Genomic DNA, 14811 nt, shown 5'->3' with positions numbered 1-14811 from the left:
AAGAGAAAGTCAGAGGAGCAGAACTGAGCAAGTAGAGCCAGAATTTCTGAACTCAAAGATAAACCACTTGGCACTAATATATCTGAAGAAAAATCAGATAAAAGAATTTAAAAAAATGAAACCTTAAGAATCATGTGGGACTCTATCAAGAGAAATAACCTATGAGTGATTGGAGTACCAGAACAGGGAGGGGTAACGGAAAATACAGAGAAAGTTGAAGATTTGTTGGCAGAAAACTTCCCTGATATTGTGAAAGATGAGAAGACATCTATCCAAGATGCTCGTCGAACTCCACATAAGGTAGATTTTAAAAGTCACCAAGACATATTATAATCAAACTTGCCAAAACCAAAGATAAAGAGAGAATTATAAGAGCAGAGAGGGATAAACAAAAAGTCACCTACAAAGGAGAGCCAATAAGAATAAACTCGGACTACTCGGCAGAAACCATGCAGGCAAGAAGGCAATGGGATGACATATTTAAAAAACTGAAGGAAAAAAATCGCCTGCCAAGAATCATATATCCAGCAAAACTGTCTCTTAAATATGAAGGTGAAATTGAGACATTGCCAGATAAACACAAGTTGAGGGAACTCGTAAAAACCAAACCAAAACTACAAGAAATACTAAAGGAAGTTCTTTGGTTAGAAAATCAATAATATCAGGTATCGACCCAAGACTATAACACTGGGCAGAGCAACCAGAAGTCAACCCAGACAGGGAAATCAAAAAAAACAAAGCAAGATTATTAAAAAAAAAAAAAGAGCCCAAAACAGGGTAACAGCGATGTTACTATATAAAAGAAGACAACATTAAAATCATAAAGAGGGACAAAGAAATATAATCATACACCTTCCATATGTAGAGAAAGATACCGCAATACAAAGAAATTAAAGTTAGTCTTAAATTTAGAAAAATAGGGGTAAGTAATAATGTAACCACAAAGGAAACAAACTATCGTACTCAACAAAATAAAATACAAGGGAAAAATACAGACTCAGCAAAAACAAAATCAACAACAACAAATATGAGGAAGGGACAATATACAAAAAAAATCTACTGAGCACATAAAATCAAGTGGGAAAAAGAAACTGTCAACAACGCACAAAAAAGACATCAAAATGATAGCACTAAATTCATACCTATCCATAATTACCCTGAATGTCAATGGACTAAATGCACCGATAAAGAGACAGAGAGTGGCAGAATGGATTAAAAAACAAGATCCATCTATATGCTGTCTACAAGACACACACCTTAGACTTAGAGACACAAACAAACTAAAACTCAAAGGATGGAAAAAAATATATCAAGCAAACAACAATCAAAAAAGAGCAGGAGTGGCAATACTAATTTCTGACAAAATAGACTTTAAAGTTAAATCCATCAGAAAGGATAAGGAAGGACACTATATAATGATTAAAGGGACAATACACCAACAATATACAACCATATTAAATATTTATGCACCCAATGACAGGGCTGCAAGATACATAAAACAAACTATCACCACTGAAAAGTGAGATAGACAACTCCACAATAATAGTAGGAGACTTCAACACACCACTTTCGGTGAAGGACATACATCCAGAAAGAAGCTGAATAAAGACACAGAAGATCTAAATGCCACAATCAACCAACTCGACCTCGTACACATATACAGAACACCCCACCCAACAGCAACCACGTATAATTTCTTTTCTAGTGCACATGGAACATTCTCTAGGATAGACCACATATTAGGTCATAAAGCGAGCCTTAGCAGAATCCAAAACACTGAAGTATTACAAAGCATCTTCTCTGACCGTAAGGCCATAAAAGTGGAAATCAGTAATAGGAAAAGCAGGGAAAAGAAATCAAACACTTGGAAACTGAACAATACCCTGCTCAAAAAAGACTGGATTATAGAAAACATTAAGGATAAAGAAATTCATAGAATCCAATGAGAATGAAAACACTTCGTATCAGAACCTTTGGGACACAGCAAAAGTGGTGCTCAGAGGCGAATTTATATCAATCAAGGCACACATCCAAAAAGAAGACAGGGCCAAAATCAAAGAATTATCCCTACAACTTGAACAAATAGAAAGAGAGCAACAAAAGAAACCCACAGGTACCAGAAGAAAACAAATAATAAAAATTAGAGCTGAACTAAATGAAACAGAAAAACAACTGAAAGAATTAACAAGACCGAAAGCTGGTTTTTCGAAAAACTCAACAAAATTGATAAACCACTGGCCAAACTGACAAAAGAAAAACAGGAGAGGCAGCAAATAACCCGAATAAGAAAGGAGATGGGCGATATTACAACAGACCCAACTGAAATTAAAAGAATCGTATCAGATTACTATGAAAACCTATACTCAAACAAATTTGCAAACCTAGAAGAAATGGATGAATTCCTAGAAACACACTACCTACCTAAACTAACACAAACAGAGGGAGAACTAAATAGACCCATAACAAAAGAAGAGATTGAAAAGGTAATCAAAACACTCCCAACAAAAAAAAGCCCTGGTCCGGACACTTCACTGCAGAGTTCTACCAAACTTTCAGAGAAGAGTTGACACCACTATTACTAAAGGTATTTCAGAGCAAAGAAAAGGATGGAATACTACCAAACTCATTCTATGAAGCCACCATATCCCTGATACCAAAACCACATAAAGACACCACAAGAAAAGAAAATTATACACCTATATCCCTCATGAATGTAGATGCAAAAATCCTCAAAAGAAATTCTAGCCAGTAGAATTCAACAACATATCAAAAAAATAATTCACCATGACCAAGTGGGATTCATACCAACAAAAAAAAAAAAAGTTTTTTTTTTTTTTATGTAGGGATGGTTCAACATTAGAAAAACAATTAATGCACTCCACTGCAGAAATAAAACAAAAGACATGAATCACATGATTTTATCAATTGATGCAGAAAAGGCATCTGACAAAGTTCAACACTCATTCATGATAAAAACTCTCAGCAAAATAGGAATAGAAGGAAAACTCCTCAACATAATGAAGGTCATTTATAGCAAGCCAACAGCCAATATCACTCTAAATGGAGAAAGCCTGAAAACATTCCCACTGAGATCGGGAACCAGACAAGGGTGCCCTTTATCACCACTCTTATTCAACATTGTGCTGGAAGTCCTAGCCAGAGCAATTAGGCTAGATAAAGGAATAAAGGATATCCAGATTGGTAAGGAAGAAGTAAAAGTATCTCTATTTGCAGATGACATGATCTTGATATTATATACAGAAAACCCTAAGGAATCCTCCAGAAAACTACTGAAACTAATAGAAGAGTTCAGCAGAGTATCGGGATACGAGATAAACGTACAAAAATCAGTTGGATTCCTCTACACCAACAAAAAGAACACCGAAGAGGTAAATCACTAAATCAATGCCATTTACAGGAGCCCCCAAGAAGATAAAATACTTAGGAATAAATCTTACCAGAGATGTAAAAGACACAAAGTCTTACACAAAGAAAACTACAGTACACTTCTGCAAGAAACCAAAACAGACTTAAATAAGTGGAAGAACATACCTTGCTCGTGGGTAGGAAGACTGTTTAACATTATAAAATGTCCATTCTACCAAAAGCGATCTATACATTTAATGCAATTCCGATCCAAATCCCAAGGTCATTCTTTAATGAGATGGAGAAACAAATCACCAACTTCATATGGAAGGGAAAGAGGCCCCAGATAAATAAAGCATTACTGAAAAAGAAGAACAATGTGGGAGGCCTTACTTTACCCGATTTTAGAACCTATTATATCACCACAGTAGTCAAAACAGCCTGGTACTGGTACAACGACAGATACACGGACCAATGGAACAGAATTGAGAATCCAGGCATAAATCCATCCACATATGAGCAGTTGATATTTGACAAAGGCCCCAAAACAGTTAAATGGGGAAAAGACAGTCTTTTTAACAAATGGTGCTGGCATAACTGGATATCCATCTGCAAAAAAATGAAACAAGACCCATACCTCACTCCATGCACAAAAACTAACTCAAATTGATCAAAGACCTAAATATAAAATCTAAAATGATAAAGATCACGGAAGAAAAAATAGAGACAGCGTTAGGTGCCCTAATACATGGCATAAACAGTATACGAAGCATTACTAACAATGCAGAAGAGAACTAGATAACTGGGAGCTCCTAAAAATCAAACACCTATGCTCATCCAAAGACTTCACCAAAAGAATAAAATGACCACCTACAGACTGGGAAAAAGTTTTTAGCTATGACATTTCTGATCAGTGCCTGATCTCTAAAATCTACATGATACTGCAAAAACTCAACTGCAAAAATTAAAAAATGGTCAAAAGATATGAATAGACACTTCACGAAAGAAGACACTCAGGTAGCTAACAGATATATGAGGAAATGTTCATGATCATTAACCATTAGAGAAATGCAGATCAAAACTACAATGAGATTTCATCTCACTCCAAGGAGGCTGGCATTAATCCAAAAAACACAAAACAATAAATATTGGAGAGGCTGTGGAGAGACTGGAACACTTATACACTGCTGGTGGGAATGCAAAATGGTACAACCACTTTGGAAATCAATTTGGGGCTTCCTTAAAAACCTAGAAATAGAACTACCATACGATCCAGCAATTCCACTCCTTGGAATATAGCCTAGTGAAATAAGAGCCTTTACACGAAGAGATATACGCACATCCATGTTTACTGCAGCACTGTTTACAAAAGCAAAAAGATGGAAGCAACGAAGGTCCCCATCAACGGATGAATGGATAAATTATGGTATATTCACACGATGGAATACTACGCATCAATAAAGAACAGTGAGGAATCTGTAAAGCATTTCATAACACGTAGGAACCTGGAAGGCATTATGCTGAGTGAAATTAGTTGCAAAAGGACAAATATTGCATAAGACCACTATTATAAGAACTTGAGAAATAATTTAAACTGAGAAGAAAACATTCTTTTGTGGTTGTGAGACGGGGGAGGGAGGGGGGATGGGAGAGGGGCATTCACTAGATAGTAGATAAGAACTATTTTAGGGGAAGGGAAAGACAGTACACAATACATGGGAGGTCGGCACAATTGGACTAAACCAAAAGCAACCAAGTTTCTTGAATAAACTGAATGCTTCGAAGGCCAGCACAGCAGGGGCAGGGGTCTGGGGACCGTGGTTTCAGGGGACATCTAAGTCAATTGACATAATAAAATCTACTAAGAAAACATTCTGCATCCCACTTTGAAGAGTGGCATCTGGGGTCTTAAACGCTAGCAAGTAGCCCTCTGAGACGCATCAATTGGTCTCAACCCACCTGGAGCAAAGGAGAATGAAGAACACCAAGGACACAGGGCAATTACGAGCCCAAGAGACAGAAAGGGCCACATGAACCAGAGACTACATCATCCTGAGACCAGAAGAACTACTAGATGGTGCCCAGCTATAACCGATGACTGCCCTGACAGGGAGCACAACAGAGAACCCCTGAGGTAGCAGGAGAGCAGAGGGATGCACACCCCAAATTCTCAGACCAGACTTAACGGTCTGACTGAGACTAGAAGGACCCTGGTGGTCACGGCCCCCAGACCTTCTGCTGTCCCAGGACAGGAACCATTCCCGAAGCCAACTCTTCAGACGTGAATTGGACTGGACAATGGGTTGGAGAGGGATGCTGGTAAGGAGTGAGTTTCTTGGATCAGGTGGACACTTGAGACTATGTTGGCATCTCCTGCCTGGAGGGGAGATGAGAGGGTGGAGGAGGTTAGAAGCTGGCGAAATGGACACGAAAAGAGAGACTGGAGGGAGAGTGCGGGCTGTCTCATTAGGGGGAGAGTATATGGGTTTTTGTTTGAGAGGCTGACTTGATTTCTAAACTTTCACTTAAAGCACAATAAAAATTATTAAAAAAAAAAAAAAAAGACATAGAGAAAAAAACAAAACTGATAGATAAGTGATGGGTGGGAGAGTAGACAAACAAGGCTCCAGGCAGGAGAACTCCTGAACCGAAGGAACCTTCCTGTACCTGTAAGGCAAAGGGAGGCCCCAGTGCGGACCTGGCAGCTCTACCTCAGCACAGTCCAAGTGAGAAGAAGAGTCGACAGGACAGGCCAAGCGCAGGGTTGCCCAGGGCTCGTGGCCAAGGGGCACAAGGAGCCGCTTCCTGTGCCAAGAGCTCTGATGACCAGCCGCTCAAGGCCATCTTTGCCACTGAGGAGCCACGGACTCACCTGCTCCCCAGGAGCTCAACCGCAGGGAAAGAGGTATTCACTCACCTACTCACTCACCCAACAGCATGTATCAAGCACCTACTGTGTGCCAGGCATGATGCCAGATGCCGGGGCGACAGCAGGAGCAGGCACCCAGGGTCCCTGCCCTCACATAGCACTCCGTCTGAAAGAGCACCAAGTATCCAACAGACAAAAAAGCAGGGCCCGTAACAGGTGCTCTGGAGGAGATGGGCAGGGGCATACTCGGACTGGATGGTCACCTGAGGCCTCTCTGGGATGACATCTAGCTGAGGTCTCAGTAAAGAAGGAAATGGGTGTGTGAAGTCAGGGGCAGAGGGCCCAGGACGTGCCAAGGCAGAAACAGGGTTTGAAATGAAGGAGGCCAATTCCACAGGGAGCAGTAAAGAGTGAAGAAACAGGAGAGATGAGGACAGGAAGGCTCTGGGAGAAAGGTGAAGCAGGGAAATGCTTCTTGCTATTATCTGCCATCGAGTCTGTTTCAATTTACAGCAGCTTTATTGTAATTTTTTTTTTTTTTAATTATAATAGAACAAATCATTGCCTGGTCCTGCGCCATCCTCACCATCGTTCATATGTTTGAGCCCATTGTTGCAACCACCATGTATCAACCAATCTCATGGGGAGTTTCCCTCGTTTTCACTGCCCCTCCACTTTATCAGACATGATATCCTCTTCTAGTGACTGGTCTTTCCTGATGACGTGTCTAAAATAAGCAAGACTAAGTCTCACCATCCTCGCTTCTAAGGAGCTAAGAAATTGAAGTTGTCAAGAATCTCATATGACTTGGATCCACAATCAATGCCTCTGGAAGCAACAGTCAAGAAAGCAAATGATGTACTGCATTGGGCAAATCTGCTGCAAAGAAATGCCAAGACCCTCCAACTGACGCTGGAAAAGAGCCTCTGGCTGCTGCCAGGGTGGGGGAAGTGAGAGAGGCAGGACAGAACTGAAGGGGCTGCCAGGAACAGGGCGGGGTATGCTTCTGAGTGAGGAGGTTGTGACAGGCAACCCAGGGTGACCCAGGGGACTTCGAGCACCCAGTTCCTGGGATAGTTCTTTTTCCCTGTAAGTTAAAAAGCAGTTTCTGAGAGCACCTTGACTCTGCCCGAAGAGAAGAGCCGATCATGCCAAAACTCAACTTCCAATCTGGGAGACATTTTATCACAACTGGCAAATACACCGGCCTTTGGGTTTCTTCCTCCATCTTCCAGGATATTGTTTAGCAGGAGTCTATCTCTAAGAGCCTGCTGGGCCTTCTCACTGACAAGAACAAGTTGGAGGCCTTCAAATCAGGCCGCATGCAGCCCAATCTCAGGCAGCCCTGGTGATGAGGGTCTGTCCCGGCCCACCAAGCAATTCATCCTCCTCCGCTCACTGCTTTGTACTTTTCCTCAGACAGGACGTGGTGGGGCACTTTGGGCTCCCCAGAAGCCTCACAAGGCAGTGTCCTGTTGAGGCTTCACGGAGAACATGGAAGCTCGGGCAGGTTCAGTCACTCTCCCGAGGGCGACCCAGCAGCCCTCAAGGCCCCGTCCTCCACCCCACACTCCTTCCTCAGCGCACAGCCACCGGGGCCCAGCCACGGGGAATCCCATTTTGAGTTCCTGGAATCCTGGCTGTGCTGTGTGACCCTGGCATTAAAAAAAAAGAAAATTAAACCCACTGCCGTCAAGTCGATTCTGACAGCAGGATAGGACAGAGCAGAACTGCGCCATAGTATTTCCAATCTTGTAATCTTTATGTAAACAGACTGCCTCATCTTCCTCCTGCGGGGCAGCTGCTGGGCTCAAACCACCAATTTTTTGGTTAGCAACAGAGTGCTTAACCACTGCGCCACCAGGACTCCTGACCCTGACATGGTACTCAGCTTTTCTGTCCCTCAGCGTCCTCATCTGTCAAACAGGTAAGAACAATATCTATTTCATATGCTTACCATGAGGGTTTAGTGAGTGAATAGTTAAAAAGTACTTAGAACGTGGTCAGCGGTCAGCACTGTTAATAGTTAAGCTCTTTTATTATGCTCCGGCTGTTACAGAAAGTATCTCCAGGTATTAAAACATTCACAGCTGACATAGTCAATATCAGCGAGACCCAGCCTGAACTTGACCAACCAGACCAAGATCTCTGACCTTTCTCACCCAGCCAGGCCTGTCAGTGAAAGTGCAGGGATTCTGACCCCAACCCAATGCACTCCCCCCCACTCAGGGCTGCCTCCTCTTCTTTCCTCAGGAACCACAGAGGCTCTGCTGGGCTCAGGGGCCCTCTGAGCTCGCCACTCCCCAGGTGCAGTGGAAGCAGCTCCTCACTCCACGCACCCACCACAGGCTGGGCAGGCTGATCCACCTTAGCCCCAGTGCCCAGATGCAAGTATGCAGAGGCGAGGAGGATGCTGTGCTGGCCTGGCCCTGAGCTGAGCACTCTCCAGGCATCTGCTCCTCTTATGCTCAGCAGGACAAACCCTGGAAGCGATAATCCCAGGAGGCTGGGGAGTGGGAGGGGTCTGACTTGTAGCATTGGCAAATGACTTTAGTGTAAATATCCCCACCATGGCCAATTTCATGTCCCTGAAGTTAGAGCTGAGAAGATGTGCACAATTAGAGCTGATGCACACCCCTGACACCCATTTTATGGATGAGAAAAACTGCCTCAGAGAGGTTAAAACACTTGCCTGTAGGCATCACAGCTGAGTGGCAGAGTGAGGATCTGAACGTGGCTCTGACTCCAAAGCCCACAAGCTTTGCGGTCTTCCCAAGGTGGAGTATCACTTACGAATACTACTCAACCCAAAGCAGGGTTGACTGTGTGGCCCTGGTACAGTGCCTCTTCTCGGGGTGGACTTCAGTCCTTCAGTTGTAGAGTGCAGAAATTAAACTGGAGGATTCTGGAGCTCTCACAGCCCCAGGGGTCTGAGATTGAGAGGGCCCACAGCAAGGAAGTGGCTGAAGTGTAGATAGAGCTACAATGCCAAAGGATACCTGGGGAATCTGCCTGAATTACTGCAGCCTCCTCACAGCAAGAAGTCTGCAGGGCATGGAAAAGCTGAAGATCCCCACAAGTTCTCAGTCTGAGGCACCCCAACACAGGAAAGGTCTTTAAAGTTCACCCCTTTTGGTGGCTCACCAGTCCCAGTCAAGTTATCACCTCCAGAGCCCCACTGGCAGCCCATCAATATCTGGAGGGGCCCTCAGCCAGGGCCCACCACACCCACTCCCCACTCAGGGATGTCATTGGGGGGGCAGGGATGTCATCTGCACTGATGGAATCTAGAATTAGACACACTCAGACCAAGGCCCAGTCCTAGCTCTGTGGCCTTGGGCAACTTAATCTACTTCTCTGAGCCTTGGTTTCCTTATCTGTAAAGTAGAAGAGCTGTGCTCCCTGTCCAGGCACTCACCGAACTCAATCGCTGCTAACCCCACAGCACCATCCTCCTTGTCACTACTGTGGCTCTGGCTCTTCCACTGACACACCTCAGTCAAATCCCACCTGCACAGGGTGTGACCTGGGGCTGCTTCCCTGGCCTTATCCACAAGATGGAAGCAGAAAGAGTGCCCACTCCTCAGGGCTTGTGGAAGGGCACAGCAGTACCTGTTAACTGTCACTGTTACTATCATTCAGCAACAACAATAAAATAGCATAGGAAGAGAGAATCACAACCAGGGTCCCATCCTGTCTGCAAAGGCAAAATCAATCCCCATAGTGTTTTCAGAAGGCCTGTTCAATGCAGGCGCGAAATGCCACGACAGTGAAGACAGCAAGCAGACCCCCATCTCAGGACACAGCACCTTCCATCAAACGAGCCCAAATTTACCATGCAGAGATCAAGGAGAGCTAAAAATCAAAATAGGGCTCAATGCCCAAGAAACTCTAGTTATCCCTCACCTATTTCAAACAGACACAACAGTTCAGATGCAAACAGTACTGACAACAGAAGCGGACACCTATCATCCCACCTCCCAGGCTTTACTCTATTTACTTCTGATTCCTCTCCCCTCCAACCCCATGTTTAAAAATCAGACATGGCTTCTCTTCACTTCCCCCTCCCTCTCTGGACAAGGGCTCCTCTAACCTCTTACCATAATTTATCATTGTACTATTTATGTATCTATAAACAGTACATACAAGTCTTAATACACTTTTAAATTATAGAATCTTTTGCAACTTGCTTTCCTGCCACTCAACCTACTGTTTGAAGATTTATTAAAGGACTGGGTAAATCAAACCAGATCTTTTATATTGTGGAATTGTGTATAACAGTTAAATGAAGGACTCAGAGGTACATGTAACACCACGCCTTTTATGCGTAACCTTTGCTATTATTTTCTAGCAACTTCAAAACCAAAAACCAAACCCACTGCCATGGAGTCGATTCCAACTCATGGCAACCTCATATGCTACAGAGCAGAACTGAGCTCTTACAGAGCAGAACTGAGCTCTTACAGAGCACAATTGAGCTCTTACAGAGCACAACTGAGCTCCACAGGGTTTTCTTGGCTATAATCTTTACAGAAGCTGAGGGCCGGAAGCAGACTGCCTGGCCTTTCTTCCATAGTGCCACTGAGTGGATCTGAACTGCCCATCGTTAGTTTAGCAGTTGAGCACAAACTTTTTGCACCACCCAAGACCTAGCAAGGTCGTATATGTTCTTTAACACTAATTTCTGCTTTCATAATCAAATGGGCTAAGCTCTAAGGAACATCCACAGGGAGGCTCAGAGACACTAAGCAACTTGTCCCGGGGCATACAACTATTTCCTGAATGGCAGAGCCAGAATTCAGCCTCAGGCTTATCTGATTCCCAAATCTGTACACCTACACCACCATTACACACTAGTCCTTCTTTCTCCTTAATTTTCACCTTCCTTCTCAGTTTTTCTGGCTTCCAACAATTGCCTCTTGATTAGAAATGTATGTCTCGAACTTTCATATATTTACTCCTGTGGAGATGGCTGAAGGAAGAAACTTGCCTGAGGCAAGATACTATGTTGGTCTAGGATAGTGTACAAGATGGACACCAATATAGCTACCGTTACTCGCCTCCAGATACCTGGCTGCAGGGGGAAGCAGAGGATGGGCAGTGATCTGAGCCCTCGATTAGTTTCCAGAAATTTACAAGCGGCAGTAGCTGTTTTTCCAGTTGCTACTAGGATCTTCGAGTCTCATCTGTGACGGCAAAAACAGCAGTTAAAAAAAAAAAACTGCTCCTGGTGATTGTACAGAATAAGCAGTTCTTCTCTGAACTAACCTTGCTCTGACCTGAGACAATCCTAAGTCCTGCGCTGGCATTCCAAGGAGACTGCTTCAGCCAAGGCCTCAGGGTGACCGTTCTGACTGCTCCTACCACTGAAGCAGGCCACTTTTTCCTCCCAGATCACAGAGCTGAGACTGGCAGTGATATAAAACTGTTACTGAAACAGCAACAAATCTGTCCACCTGCTGCATGACATCAGCCCTCAACCCAAAGCTAACTCACTGGCCATGGGACACTGAACAAGTCCGCACCTTCCTGGGCATCACTGTGTCACTTGTAAACTGGAGTTCATAATCGCCAAGGTCTCTCCTGGGGTCCCAAAAAGCCTTCTGAGGGGGCTGAAAAGGCCCAGTGATCTACTTGTGAAGAATCAGCCACTGAAAGCGTATGGAATACAGTTCTGCACTGGCGGACATGGAGTCACACCGTAAGTCGGAGTCCACACCACTGGTTCTACCTTTCGGTGGGGTGGGGGCCTGGTAGGAGGTGGGGGTTGATTTAGTCCCAAATAGAAATGTATGCTTTGATGCTGATAACTGAAATCTTCTCTGAGAGATTTGCTATATGTGAACAAAAGCATCTCTGCTATTCTTCATCTGCAGCAAACACTCTTGAGTAAAACTAATCTGCTTTCTGCAAACTCAGCTGAGACACAGGCTCCTTTTACAGAAACTGGGGAGCTATCACCTCAGTGGGGGACCCCCTCTCCAGCAAGTATTAGCAGAAAATGATAACAAAGAAATACACAGCAAAATAACTATTTTTTTCTCCAAGGTCACTTTGAACAGTGAATTTGAAGCTCCCCTTCTTTTGGGGGGAAACCCTGATAGCATAGTGGTTAAGTGCTATGGCTGCTAACCAAGAGGTCGGCAGTTTGAATCCGCCAGGCACGCCCTGGAAACTCTATGAGGCAGTTCTACTCTGTCCTATAGGGTCGCTATGAATCGGAATGGACTGGACGGCACTGGGTTTGGTCTGGTTTTTCTTTTGGGGAGGGAAAAAGTTTGGATAAGGAAAAGCATGTTCCCTGATCCAAGCCTTTGGCATCAGGCTGTTCCCAAGTGTCCTCAAAAACAAAACCCAAACCCCGCTGCTGTTGAGTTGATTCCGACTCATAGCGACCCTATAGGACGAGCAGAACTGCCCCGCAGAGTTTCCAAGGAGCGCCTGGCAGATTCAAACTGCAGACCTTTTGGTTAGCAACTATAGTGTCCTCAGAGACCTACTTAATTTGCTTGCTGACTAACAAAGATAAACTAACATCATTTTGCAAATTCCATGTGGATCTTCCATCTTGCATCTTTCAAACTAAACACAGCTTTTTCTCCAGGGTTAAACAGAGGATTTGAGATAGAAAACTATATTAGAAGAACTTTATTCTAGAATCAAAGTCGAATGAGGAATGAGGGATTATTTAATCCTACCTCCTCATTCTTGGTACCATGTCAAAAATAACTGAGGATTTTTGGGTTAAAGGGTTCTGGACAATTTGTGAAATTAATAATAGCAATAAACAGAGCGGGAGAGGTAGCAGTATTCGGCTTGTGACTAAAATCAAGAAACCTCTCCACCTCCTAATTTTCATTTGAGGGCCGGCAAGGCACAGTGGCTACGAACTTGGACTCCAGATTCCTTAATTCCTCTGTGTTATGCATTTACTAGCTGGGGTCCTCTGGGCAAGTCACTTGACAGCTCTAAGACTACTTCATCTATAAAAAAGTGGAATAATAATAATGAGGATGATATCAAAGGACAACAAATTAACAGAGCTTTCAACTAGCACGAGTAAGCACTCGATTAGTTATATAAATTATTCTTGTTATTAATAACCACATTTAGTAGTAAACGATCGTTACCTAAAAATCAATAATTATTAATAGTCTATTACCAACTAAGTCAGTAAGCGCATCAGAAGACTTCGTTTTTAAGCGAAAAAAGAGACTCAAGTTTGGAGTCAAAAGACTTGGTCTTCAAGAGTGGCCGTGGGCATGAGATTTCTCCTCAGTGCCAGGCAGGGCTTGGCTAAAATGATGAAGCAAGATAAGCTTTGCTGCACCTCCATCACCGCCTAAGCTTCTCCAGGACGTCCAATGCGAGGGAAGGGGTCCAAAGGTCATCCAAGTGAGAGCTGATTGCATAGCCTTCCCTAAGCCCGGGGAGGCGGCATCATGCAAGGTTTGTGGAAGACTCCCTCGGTCAAGAGCGAGGGTCCTCTTCCCCCGCCAAACCCTGCAGCTCGGCCCGCTGGGGGAACTGCAAGGAAACTACTCGCTTCCCGGGTCCTGCAGAGACCCAAGAAAAGGCACCCCCAAAACAGCCTGGATTGCAGAATTATAAATACCTTTCCCGCACATGCGCGCTGTGATTTACGAGTGGCCCCCCCGGGAGCAGCGCGCGCCCACTGCGCTTGCGCCGTTCGGCTCTTCCCTTCGGCGAACAGGACAAAACGGGGGTCCTATGCTCGCCCAAAGAAAAGACAATGGTCTCCGGTACCACCCAGCCACTGGAGCCTTATTTCTTACCTCATAGTGCTTCATGGCTCCTTCACACGGTGGCTGCTGCTCTCGCTGCTACGTCCGACCAGCACGCAACACAGTACCAACTGCCTCACGCGCTCGCTGTCGCGGCGCGAGACTAACCACAGCCCCGCTCCCGCCCCGCCCCTCAGTGCGCGCGCTCCTCGCCAGCCAATCAACACTCGGGGGGCCCACCTTCGTTGCTGCCCGGGAGGCCACTCTGAACGAGAACTAGCCGCCCGTGCCATGTGGCTGGCCAGTCAGGGAGCAGGATCCATCGAGGGGGCGGAGCGCGAGCAAGCGTGGGAGGAAAGTGGGGGGGGGCCTGGCTGTCCACCAATCAAAACGGAGGGGCCTCCTCGCCGCGCGCCCTTTGACCCCGCCCCTGGTGGCGTCGCTGTGGAAACCAAGGGAAGCGAAGGTTACAGCAAGGCTCCGGGCGGGAGCAAGACGTTGAGTGACAGGTAGGGCAGCATACACGCGGCTGGCGGCGCGGCGGGGTGGATTCTGATGTGGGCGGCCCCCGGGGGTCCGGAGAGCAGCGAGAGACGGCTGGGGGACCGGGGAGCGGGCTGAGGCTCCTAGAGACCGAAGGCTCTCCAGCGAGGGGATCCAATCTGACGTGGATGGAGGAAAGGAGAAATGGGGAAGGTGTGGTGAAAATCCCTCCCGAGACCCCCTAACCTGCAACTGTCCCATTCTGGGGGTGTCTTCACTGCTCTTGTCAATGCAAGCCCCGACCCAACCTTGCTGGGCGCTGTGGGCAAGGGGCCGTTTGTCTCTGCC

General features: G+C 45.3%; 1 protein-coding gene across 1 annotated transcript in view; it reads right to left on the bottom strand.

The window, feature by feature from the left end:
* TECR (trans-2,3-enoyl-CoA reductase) overlaps positions 1 to 14162 on the bottom strand; it is a 34369-nt gene extending 20207 nt beyond the window's left edge. The window contains exon 1 of the mRNA XM_003413329.3: positions 14032 to 14162. Coding sequence (XP_003413377.2) covers positions 14032 to 14046 — 15 coding nt within the window. The 5' untranslated portion in view covers positions 14047 to 14162. The remainder of the gene's footprint in view (positions 1 to 14031) is intronic.
* Positions 14163 to 14811: the final 649 nt, after the last annotated feature.

The sequence above is a fragment of the Loxodonta africana genome, chromosome 3 (assembly GCF_030014295.1).
Source record: "Loxodonta africana isolate mLoxAfr1 chromosome 3, mLoxAfr1.hap2, whole genome shotgun sequence".
NCBI lineage: Eukaryota > Metazoa > Chordata > Mammalia > Proboscidea > Elephantidae > Loxodonta > Loxodonta africana.
This window is presented reverse-complemented; position numbering and strand designations above follow the sequence as displayed.